General features: G+C 30.0%; 1 protein-coding gene across 1 annotated transcript; it reads right to left on the reverse strand.

The window, feature by feature from the left end:
* Nucleotides 1-9,326: 9,326 nt before the first annotated feature.
* LOC129987601 (uncharacterized) lies at nt 9,327-12,942 on the reverse strand. The gene is made up of 2 exons (XM_056095561.1): nt 12,925-12,942; nt 9,327-10,313 (listed from the first exon to the last, which is right to left on the reverse strand). The coding sequence occupies exons 1-2, from the start codon at nt 12,940-12,942 to the stop codon at nt 9,327-9,329; spliced, it is 1,005 nt and encodes a 334-aa protein (XP_055951536.1).
* Between the last annotated feature and the right edge of the window lie 216 nt (nt 12,943-13,158).

Here is a 13,158-nt window from a genome sequence, read left to right on the forward strand (position 1 = left end):
TTGCAAGATGCTGGAGCTGAAAAGAATTGAGAAGAATAAGAATGGAAACTTCATCAATCACTAGCATAATAATCAAATTCTGCAAATAGTACAGTATGTGCAAATGTATTACAAACACGGATGTGGTTATTCCAGCTTAGGAATAATAAACAACTGTCATTCGTGGTCAAATGTATTGTGACATTTAGAAATAAAAGAAAATAAATGAAATATAAATGCTAATGCTTTTAAGATTTTTCTTGGGAATTGTGACATGAAATTTTTCATTTAAGCTATAACCCAACTCTGATTGGATAGTTAGTCAAACTATAGACGAGTGTAATACAAAAGCAGCATTTAAATTTGAGAAATCTTAAGATGTTAAAAAGCAATTTATTTCTATATTAATGGAAATTGATTATTTTATTGTAATTAATATCTTATCGGTTTAACATTGATCCGCTGATAAGATGACTCATTCTTTTCTGTTGTATCTTTATTTTTGTTTATGCACTTGTACATTCATGCGCATATTCAAATTTTAATGTTTTAATTATAATTTAATATAATAGGTTCTTATTTGAACAAGTTTGTACTTCAAGCGATCTACATTGTTCACAAAGATATTAAATCTAGTAAAATTTAATTTTTAATAAACATAGCCAAAAATCTGAATTTAGGAATTTTTAATGAAATAAGAAATTTATAAGATAGCCAACACTTCCTGCATTCAAAGATGTTCTTTGTAACGAAGTCGTAATAAAATTATCCATGACAAAATAAACTTTTCGTGGATTTCGAATAATTTCTAGATACACAATAAAATTGTGTTCAAACAGTTTCTTTAACTTTGTCAAAAAATGAAAATTATTTAACATTTTATCTATTAGAAAAATAATTGAAAACCCTAAAGACGGCAAGCTAATCAAAATTGGAAGCTTAAAATCAATTATAGCATAAACCACATTTGTGCACATTGGTTTTCATATTAAAAAAGGCATTGCAATGAAAATATATTCTGCACAATAGTCTTGCTTCTTTGCAATAACTATTTCACATGCAAAATACAAACTTCAGGCAAATAGTTTGCTTTTTTTCCTTGATTTTCAACTCTTAGAAATTGTATACGTTAGATTGTTTCGTATTGCACATGTTAATATAAATCTACCGAGTTCTTTTTTGGTGTCATTTATCTATCTAAATAGTGGATTGCTGAAAATATTGGTACTCCAACATCCTTTTAGAACAAAATTGATTAGTGCCACAGAAATATTGTGCAATGTCGCAAAAATATCGCAATATGGTGGATAATCTTACTCGGATAACATCAATATTTGTAGAGACATTAATTTTTAAGTTAATCTATATCAATTTACATTTGCATTCATATGTTACTGAATTATTATTCTCGAACTTATGAAAATGTAATACCATATTAACCAAAATAACAAGCAACATTTCGAATTTATGAAAAACTAAATCAATAGCAGACAATTTGTCGTTACACTTTCATTGGTCATGCATCCACCAAACGCGCAATTCGAGCTTCGGTATAAGGTAGTCATTAATATCAAGTAATAATTTGCAAAAAATGTAGTGACATTCTTCTACAAAATTCTTAATAGTTAACTTTTTAATAATTTATAAAACTAAGGTAGACTAAAGTTTGCACTTGGCTTCTTTTAACATTATACCATGCTTCATACGCAGATCGAATTATCGCATCTTAATACGCTCATAGGCTTTCATACTTTCTAAATTGCGCCATACTAGTGAAAACGAATTTAACAAAACTATTTATGTAGACTAAGACGTAAACTATTAAGTTATTTTCGAACTGGAACTACCAAATTTTTAACTTAGTTTCTTCTAAGGTAGTTGTTCAGTAAGAAATGCCTTTTCAAAATTTCTTATAGTTTTGAATGAAAAAAATTGAAGTTTCCCTTAAGTTCAGAGCATATAATCGTACACACTAATTTTACATCATTTAAAAATCCAAAAATTAAAGCTTCAAATAAAATTTTATTTACGTTTAATTTTCTTTAATTTTAATAATTTTGGTGAAAAATTTTCGTAAATTTAATTTAACATTTTCTATTTAACTGCTTACAAAAAAAGCAAGATTACGAACAACTGATTCGAAAATTTTAATAAATTTCGAGTGACAAAGCCTTTTCTCTAAAAAGATTTCAGTTTATTTCCAATTAAGGCTTCACAGTAGTTCAAAATGTTAGAGGCTTCTTACCATAAATTTTTTAGACTACGGTATGTAAAAGTAACGACTGAGGAATTAAGATTGAAAAATCAAGCCTAAAATACTATGCTACTTTGTTTCAGACTAGAAATGTTAATCTCCGATTTTTAAAATTATAGCATCTAAGAATGATTTAATTTTAATTTACGTTTCGATAGATTAAAGAAGTATTCATAATCCTATCCATGGGCTTTCCGTTAAAGCAATATAATTATTTCCTTCAGAAAAAGGAATCTGATAAGGTAAATCATGAGAGCATTATAAAAAATTTTATACCGAAAGAATGTTTTAAATATTTAATTTCTTTTATTCCTGTATTCTTTTTCTTAGACGATTCTTCACAATTCAAATTCAGCTAATTAAAAACTAAAAGTTTAAATAGTTTTGCTTCAGTAAATATTGTTTTTCCCATTATAATATAAGTTTATAGTATATACAGTATAAGTATATAGTACAGTATAAATTTCATGAAATAGAATTTTCTCAGCTATATTTTGTCATTTGAATAACTATGAAATTCGATCCAAAACTTCAAAAATCTCAAAATAAGCTATTACAATGAAGAAAACAATTTTTAAAAAATTAAAAATCAGTTAATGGATTAATTATGCGATTATAATATAACAGACATATCAGATGCATGGAATCTTTTAAAGTGCTATTTTATACTCTGTTACTAATCAAATGACGCCAAATTTTGACTGTTGCTTAAAATAAATTGTAAATTGAATTCCGAAATTAAATTTTAATTTCACTTGATTTTAACTTACAAGTTTCGAGTTGAAACTATCTCCTTTAAAAATCCTCAAGTTTTCTAAGCTGAAAAATCTTAGAACATCGAAGTTAAAAGTCTTTATCAGAGATGTTTTACTGCAAAATCAAAATTATTCAAAACTTTTGACAATTTACACCGAAACCGGATTCTAAACGGCTTCCATAATTAAACATTAAATGCTCTTTTAGCTGAAGTTCTCATGCTTTCACAAGTTTGTAGCATTCGGTGGATGTAAAGTACATTGATATTCAAACGAATATTCAAAGCAAATAAAAGTTGATAGATAAAAGTGCTTAAGGTTTTACTTAAATAGGCAATATTAATGTTAAATCTTTAAAAGACACGTTTCATGAAGAAAATTACAGTTTGGGAAATTTCGATGAAAAATATCTTTTAAATTTTCTCACTAAAGATATGTCATCTATATAAATATAATATTTAGCAGTAAATGAAGTATAAATATCAAAGAATTGTATATTTTTTTCCGAATGAGTCTTTCAGTTTCACATGTAAAATATTATAAAATAAAAGTAATATTATAACAAAAATTATAACATATAACATGTAAAATATTATAACATATAAAAGTAATACTATAACAAAAGGTTATAACATGTAAAATAACATTATAAGTATTTAATAACAGTATAGTAAATTTATATTCTTCGAAAGATAACATTCAAATAACATACAAAAATAGTTATATTAGAATTAATGAATAAAACGAAGAGCTAAATTTACCTTGCTTTTTGTGAATATTCATAGGGCTTCAGCATCTACTTATCTTAGTAAAGTACTAAAAATTTCATATTACCTTAGACCCGAAAAGTAGTTAAAAATAAAACGATATCATCTTAAAGAAACTAATGAAGAAAACCAAATGAAGCGATTTTTAAGATATTTACAATTCTACTGAAATGATGCAGTAAATCAACTAATTCGCGTAAAGACTTCAAACTAAAAATTTTCATGGTACAATCAGAATATTGAAGGATATCCTTACGTCATCAATTGTTCACTTCTTCTAAAGATTTATTCATAGAAGTCACTCCAAGTGCACGGCGGTAAAAAACCCCCACACAGATGTATATTCGGATTCGAATTAATAGAGCAGTGTTCACACGAAGCCAATTATTGCGCTCAATGGGAAGTCACGCCTACCTCAGGAATATCACGTGACTCCAACGGGACTTTGGCAAATGGCTGTGTCATCGATACATGGATTTGCTATTGTTCCATTGTGGTCACTTGATTTTCCTGAAGAGGCTTGATCTTCTATTGCGCCCAATAGTTTTCCTTGTGTGTACCCAGAAAGAAACATGTCTGAATCAGAAACTTTCTACAAGAAAATTTTAGCATTATATTATTTTCTTTTTCCAAAGACTTGTTTTAAGTAATCACTTAGAAGACATGATAATAAAATAAAAGTTATTCGATAAATTAATAGAATCCGTATTACGAATTGAGTTACGAGTTCGAAGCCGAATTAAAGAAATTCTGGAAGATTTAAAATTTATTGAGATTTCAAATAAATTAATCAAATATGAAAAAAAATAAGAAAAATATTTAAATAATTTAGAGAGAAACGGAGAGGCTAATTAATCAAGGATATTCCCTTTTTGCTTAGTTAGATTACAGATCTATTTTGAAGACATATGAGGATTACTAATTTAGAAATATTTTTATTAAATTGAACTGTTCTCAGATGATGAAGATTTCAGCACAGGACATGGAACTTCCAGAATTTTAATATTTAACTAGCATGGTTAAATATCCCATATGTTCAGATAGAATGTCTTCCACAATCTACGAATCAAATAACAATGTTTTGATTAGAATTATTTTTCTGAATGTTAACTGTTTCAAACATGTTTCTTCCGGGTTCGAATTCAAAGGACTAACCTAACCGTTCTCATTCAACCCTTATGCCTACAGAGCGATCAATTTGCAGAAATCTCAAGAAGAAGAGAACGTTGGAATATTAAGATTATTTTCTAGAATGTTCTCGTCTTTGGTATGTGTTTCTTCCAAATTAGAAATTTTATTTAATTCTCATGCCTTCTGAGAGACTGTCTTGGTTAAATCTCTGGTAGAAGCGAATTATAGATTGATTATTTTCTAGAATATTCTCGATTCAGACGAAATATTATTTCTGTTCGAATCCAAGAAGATAATATAACAGCATTTGTTTAAGAGTTTTAATTACATGTACCTTCAGAGTGAATACATGGATCAAATTGTTGGAATAAGAAAACATTAAATGATATTACTGCGCGGGCAAATTGAAGCTTTTGTCTGAAGAGGATTTTTCTTTTAGAGATTTTTGAGGAGGTTTTAGTACGTAAAGAATTACTTGACTTTTTCTGCTTTGTTTGATAGTTGATCAAAGAAAACTTGGTTAATTGGAAACATTTTATCAACTTTGGAGCTTTGGTGACATGTTTAGTCCCTGCTATTTTATAAAGAAAGAAGATACAGAGACCTGTTCTTACTTATACCTGGAATGAGTGATGTAAGTATATTCGCTTTTTCAAACAAATTTGACGCTATTTAACAAATTCAAAGTAATTAAATTCGGTTGTAACTTTTAAAAATTGAGATTTTTGTCCTTTAATAATCCTGGATTCGAATTTCAACAATCCGTATTCAATTATATGTTATTAATGAAAGCATAGTAATAACAAATAATTAAGCAAAATTTGAATTAAACGTTAATTAATTGATCCCACCGCTTAAATTTAAGAATTTTCATTTCTGAAATCTTTTGATATATTGAAATGGTGTATGAAGGAAATTAAGAGATTTTTTTTATTATTTAGAAATCACTTGTATATACATCTCAATATTATTAAAGTAATATTACATTATAGTGAAAAGATTCGGTTATTATTGTATCCCATGATAAAATCTAAACCATAAACTGTGAGTTAATAATTTGCATTTAGATAAATACTTAATTACTCCAAACTAAATATTGACTTGAAAGTTTGTTTTGTTGGATTTTCAACTGGCGTTAATCCGTACCCCCATTAACCCTTTTACCAGTAATGAGACGTAAGGTCGTGCATAGAGAAGTTAAACAATGATATAGCATGAAAAAATGTTAAATTCTAAAAAAATTATAAATTTGGTTAAATTCCAATAAAAAGGCTTTTTTGTCCTGACCTTAGTTTTGGTTTGACCTTCATAATTTTTAATAAGTTTACTCTTAACGCGTTGACTGCCGCGTGACTCGTATGATTCACACCTAACTGTACCAAACCATCTATATAGTTAGGTAATGCCTTTACCAGTACACGTAGATAATATACGTCTATTGTCCAAAAATCAAGCACAAATCGTGGCAGGGAAAGTATTGTGTTGTGATGCTGTATTTTTCGTAACAATTTATAAATCTTTTTTTCAGCTCCGACATCTTGCAAAAAAGATGCAGCAACACGAAATAGAAGTGTATGTCTACAAATTTCTTTCTAGAATAGTGGTGGCGATGTTTATTTCAAGCCCATTCTGTTATCTTCGAATGAACGTCACTTCTTACTAGGTCTCTGTTAAGAATCAAGTTCTGGAAGCAAGTTGATTGTTGAAAAGGAAATTCAGTGTTCTTGTGAGTCAGTTTCTTGTGAACTTTATGCGCCTACTTAATGGTGTTGGCTCAGAAACGTTCCTCATGGTAAACTGAAAGACAGTCTAAAGTAAGCCGAAATAATTTTAAAATCTTTAACTAATAATCTTAGATAGGTGTTTGGAAAGTTAATTAACATTCAGGTTTCAAAGGACTCAATCCCAATATATTCTAAACTTTACAAGAGTTTAAAATATTTAAGATTGTAAAAATGGTTAGTTAAAAAATGACTAAATTATCGTAATTCTTCTGTAATTGATAGAATATTCGATATTTTTCATACGACCTATAGCTAAATATATTCGACGTTTTATCAAAAAATCAATTGAAGTTAATTTGCAATTTAATAACCAGTTTAAAGATTATATTTCCAGTATTTAGTAAAATCGCTCTAATTTGTTAAAAACTTACTGATATTCTCATTTTATTCGTCCTGTAAATATTGATTTTCGCTTGTTCCAAAGAGTTCTGATTATTCAAATTTCGGCTGAAAAATCTTCAATTCGCCTCAGATTTTCTTTTCGAGGAATTAACTCGAAAGAAATTTTATATTGGCTATGTTTCAATTTACCTTTTCAACTCGGTTGATTAAGATGTAATTGAAATTTATTGAATTTCTTCAATTCCTAATTCAAAACAATGTAAGAAGGGAATGTGTGGTTAACTTCAAACATAGTTATGCGATAAATATCGGAGCTGAGCGCAAGATTTGGTTACTGTAAGTAATTAAAGGCAATTCTATACTATTTTAAATGTAGTTATTGGATGCGCTGGTTTCTTACTATTAATAAACTACAATAAGTAGTTGATCGGAACGCATGTTATTAAGCCAAATTTTCTGAAGTATATAACATGCCTGATAACGCTTTAGGAAGGATTTATTGCGCAATCTGTTGCAAGACAAATTTCCTGCTAATTGCCTTAATGGTTATGAAAAAGGAATGGTCTGTAAATTTACGATCTCGGGACATTCTGAAAAGATCATAATAGGAATAAAAAATAATGCAATTCCAAATATTAATTTCTTATTTCTAAAACAACGTTGGGCATTTTTTTTAAATTTCAGCAATTTTAAAATGTTAGTTTGTGATAAGAAATAAGTTTTCCAGTGTTTTCTTCAGAGGAGTTGAACGTAATATTTAGAAAAATTGAGTTTCAACAATCCTTGTTGTAACTTGAGGGAAAAACAACGGTTGAAATTTAGCTTTCTAATATTTATTCTTATTAAATCATATATAAATTGATTAAATTACCGATTCTGTTAATTCAGTGTAGTAAAAGTTATTTTTGTATTGAACTTTATAACGACTTTGGAAATGCAAAATTGTAAACCATCATCAGATCAAAAAAATACCGTAATCTAAATTTCTCACTCGATTGTTTTATGAACTAAACGTCATATTTTGCGACAGCGTTGTTCATAGCTATAATTTTTTAGTAATATAAACTCAAATAATTTCAAAAACTATTGAAATCAGTAACTAGTTGAGACCTCTCGACTGGCGCAATCTTAATAAACATTAAAAATAACGCAAAAACATCATAATAAACAATGCCACAAAAATTAAATTACTTTATAGCATGAATATTCTTTCAATTGGAAACTTCAAATTTTGACCGCAAATTTTATCCAAAATTGCGTTTACCTGATTATGCATTCCCTTAATATTAATGACGTTCTAAATTATGAAATTAAAGGATTTGTTAATCATAATGTATTAATGTAAAGAATTATCAATAAGTCATTATCTGTGAGATTGATAACTGATTTTGCCTAAAGATAAGCTTGATATGTAAATGCAAGTTTCCGGAAATGCATAGAATAGGATTTGATTTTGCGTAATTATTAAATCACGCTAAGGTTATTTTACATTCTCACTATTTTCAATTTTAAACTCAATGCGCCCAGCATAGTTAATTTAGCTTTCCATTCATGAGATTAATCACTGTTTTAATTAAATCTTGGATTTGAATGGAAAATTAAGGGAAATTAAGTTAGAGGAAATTGTAACTTCAGATAGAAGAATATATATAGAAGCCTCATTTGAAAAGTAAATCTGCATACCATTATAAATGTAGTCGTAAACTAATTGGCACCTTAGAATGGCGTTAAAGTACTGCATTTCATTAACCATTATCATAGTTGTGTACTTAAATACAAAATACTTTATATCCACACTGTTATTCAAAAATGTGCTTCATAATCTTTGTCCAATCTTTACTACATGGCTACTCAGTATAAATTTCCGATATTGCGTCAGATTTTTTCTCAGCAAGTGCTAATTGGAAACTGAGTAATGGGTATTGGCTGCGAGGAATATAATTTTGTAGCAATGGATATGGGCAGAAGCGTGAAGATTGGGCTTCGGCATTGAATAAATATAGAATCAGTATTAAGGGGAATGAGAAATATGAAAGGACCGTGTGATATATGGAAGCATTGGGGAATAAATAGTTTGAGAGCCGAGAGTAGCAACAGTGGTCAGTGCTTAGAGATTGATAATTGTAGATAAGAATTTTCAAGCATGAATACGGAATTTTAGCTATTAGTAATGTATAAATATATTGCTTAATTATTATAATGTCAGTAGTGGTAATTTATAAATGTATTGCTTGAATGTTGGGTAGGTGTGGGAAATGAAAAGTAGTGTGAAAATTGTTGGTAGAATAGAGGAATTGCATGGTTTTGCTGTGATTTAGTATAGGCAATAGATGATTGGTGGTGTGGGTAATGGACGACTGTGTGAGGGTTGTTGTTGTTGGTGGTGGTGTGGGTAATGGACGACTGTGTGAGGGTTGTTGTTGTTGGTGGTGGTGTGGGTAATGGACGACTGTGTGAGGGTTGTTGTTGTTGGTGGTGGTGTGGGTAATGGACGACTGTGTGAGGGTTGTTGTTGTTGGTGGTGGTGTGGGTAATGGACGACTGTGTGAGGGTTGTTGTTGGTGGTGGTGTGGGTAATGGACGACTGTGTGAGGGTTGTTGTTGGTGGTGGTGTGGGTAATGGACGACTGTGTGAGGGTTGTTGTTGGTGGTGGTGTGGGTAATGGACGACTGTGTGAGGGTTGTTGTTGTTGGTGGTGGTGTGGGTAATGGACGACTGTGGGAGGGTTGTTGTTGTTGGTGGTGGTGTGGGTAATGGATGACTGTGGGAGGGTTGTTGTTGTTGTTGGTGGTGGTGGTGTGGGTAATGGATGACTGTGGGAGGGTTGTTGGTGGTGGTGGTGTGGGTAATGGATGACTGTGGGAGGGTTGTTGGTGTTGGTGGTGTGGGTAATGGATGACTGTGGGAGGGTTGTTGTTGTTGTTGTTGTTGGTGGTGTGGGTAATGGATGACTGTGGGAGGGTTGTTGTTGTTGTTGTTGGTGGTGGTGGTGTGGGTAATGGATGACTGTGGGAGGGTTGTTGGTGGTGGTGGTGTGGGTAATGGATGACTGTGGGAGGGTTGTTGTTGTTGGTGGTGTGGGTAATGGATGACTGTGGGAGGGTTGTTGTTGTTGGTGGTGTGGGTAATGGATGACTGTGGGAGGGTTGTTGTTGTTGGTGGTGTGGGTAATGGATGACTGTGGGAGGGTTGTTGTTGGTGGTGGTGTGGGTAATGGATGACTGTGGGAGGGTTGTTGTTGGTGGTGGTGTGGGTAATGGATGGTTGTAGAAAAGTCTGTGTATAGGCAACAGAAATGGGCTGAGTGGCGAGAATTGGGTTCAGAAATCGGAATTGTGATAAAGTGGCTGTAAAAGTGTAGATGCCTATATTTTGTGTATAAAGTGAAAAGTGGGAAAAATTGACAAGGAAATACTTGATAAATGGGTAAAATGTTTATTAATTAGGGGATAGCATGTTCAAGAAATTATGTTTGTTCTGTCTTAAATCATGGGTTTAACGCATATAACTTTTTTCTTTTATTTCAGTATTTGCATACTGTATTTTGAATTTGCAATATGCTCTTAAGTCAGAATGGAGTTCTCCTGCCAAGAGATGTTATTTAAAATCTAAATTATAGAAATAGGCTTCAAGAATATTTTCCACTTGGGTTTATAAGAAGCATTTTCTGTTAATGAATAGTATAATTTATCAACTCCTTAACAATACTGTGTTAATGAGATGACAAAGAATTTTAATTATCGATAAAAATGACTTTAACTTCGAAAGTATGAATTAGATTTATTTATCATTGTAATTATGTTCTAGTTTTTAAAATTGGTATTGCAACATCCTTGAATTACGCAATTTTGGACGTCATTGAATATTAAATGAATGCAAGTTTGGATAATTATAAATTATGCTAAATCTTACAAATAATTTAAACTACTTGGTAAATGAATTCGTCAGTTTACTAATTCAAATTTCATAACTGCACCGATATATTTATCTTTCTGAAATCAATAAAGGTTTTAATATGAACTGGCTTAATGTCTTCAATAATATGGAAATGTGAGAAATTTTTAACATAATTTCAAGAATGGATTAGCATATAGAATATAAAATTCAGTTTTGTCATAGTTTATAAGTTATGGTTGAAAATATCCAATGGAATTACCATTAGAATTCTTTAACTCTTGAATTTTTATTATAAATGAACTCCATTGTTTCGAAGAGAGATTTTGGAACATCTTATTAATGCTGTACAGCAAACGAATGTCGTCTTCGTTTTATTATTCGTTGAGACTAAATCATTCTTTTCTTGAATTTCAAGTTTCTTCTCATGAAAAGAATTTTACCTTAACTAATTTCTTCAGAACGTTTCTAAAATATCTTAAATTTATTGACCATTTCTATTTTCATAACTGTAGAAATATATTCACGAATTTAATATTTAAAATGAAGAGAAATTATTCCTGTAGATCTAGATCTTTTTCCTTTTCAGTTTATCCATCTTAATGCATGACTAAAGGATGCATTTCACCATAAAATGAATATATTCAAGTTGCATATCAGTTCACAAATAGCTGTTATTAAAAATAGAAATATCCTGAAGTTTTAACGAAACTTTGTGTGTAGCATATTGAACCCTGTTTTCGGAATCGACATTTCTAATTCTCATACATTAAAGTTTGAATGTCGATGCGAACTGAAAAAATGTAATAAGTTTCGCTTATATCTGCATCAATTGAATTGAATCCAGCAGAAAAATCTAAAATTAACTTTTTAATAATGGATAGAATTGGATGGAATTTTTGGGAAAACCTACAGAGATTTACCAAAACTCTTTTTGAAAAAAAACCACATTGATATTTACAGGACGAATGAAATGGATATATTAATATTAAAATAACATGGACTCGTATAAATACTAAAACTAAAATCGTTAAATGATTTGATACTATTTCATTAAATTAGAATTTCATTTTTGATAATGTGTCGAATATCGATTAACTTACAAACCCTGTGGGGAAAAAATGGAAATAAAATTCCATTTTTGAACAAATTTCTTCTTTGATGTAAAAGATTAATGCAATTTTTTTTTATATCTTTTCAGCATTTATTTTTAAAAAAGGAATTTTTAGTTTTCTTATCGGAAAAAAATCTAAAAAAAGGCGGCATATTTTAATAAATCTACGAAACGCAGTAGACCACTTCGAATATTTCTCGAGCCATCACTGAACGAGAAATGAAAAGATTGTGAATATGTGGGAAAAAAGTAGAAAACCTTTTACTATTATCTAAAAACTGATGAATTGGAACGTCGTTTAATAATATTTAGATGTACAATGTTTTCTCAAAACTGCATTTAGAAATGATTACAGCTTCTTTTAAGGGAAAAAAATATGAAAACACAAGATGGTTGCATAGGAATTCTTTCTCGTCTAATGTTAAGCAAGCATATGGATTATAAAACCTTGACGAATGACTAAGAATTATGGCACTTAAAGTTAAGAATCTGAAATTATTTTGAAGGAATTGTTGCAGTTTAGAAATTACCAAAAAAAAAAAAAATGAACACGTTGTTGGAACCAATACTTCCTGATTTCACTATAGCTTTGAAGCTTCATGTTCGTTGATTCTTAATTTACTGGAACCTTCTGTGTGTTTTTGATTACTTTCGATAGAATTGACTCATGGACTATAAATTTTCTCCTACTGTGTCATACTTGCCAAGTCATTCAGCTTCTAAAACATTCTTTAAAAATATTATGGTTAGACTTCTGGACAAATAGACTGTATATGCTCCCAACTTTTTCTGACTTAAGAAATAATCAAGGTTGTATCTCGCTTGATAATAACGATTTCTGGAGAATGGAAATTAGTTCTCTCATTGGTGAAACTTTCTTGAATAAAGAACTGACATCTTCACTTGGGCAAAGATTGCCATCATAGCTCTTGATCCAAATTCAATGAACAATAATCCTCCTGGATGAATTGGAAATGTCTTCTGGATGATGGCACCTAATTGAATGAAATTCAAGGAATTGGTAAGTTAGTGAATAATTGTTAAATTATTTTTGATACTTTTTATGTAATGATTTGATTTCTAATTTCTTTTTTTTATCACTTTGTCAGGCATTCATCGACTGTACCATTCTTGTTT

Source organism: Argiope bruennichi, chromosome 10, assembly GCF_947563725.1.
Source record: "Argiope bruennichi chromosome 10, qqArgBrue1.1, whole genome shotgun sequence".
Taxonomy (NCBI): Eukaryota; Metazoa; Arthropoda; class Arachnida; order Araneae; family Araneidae; genus Argiope; species Argiope bruennichi.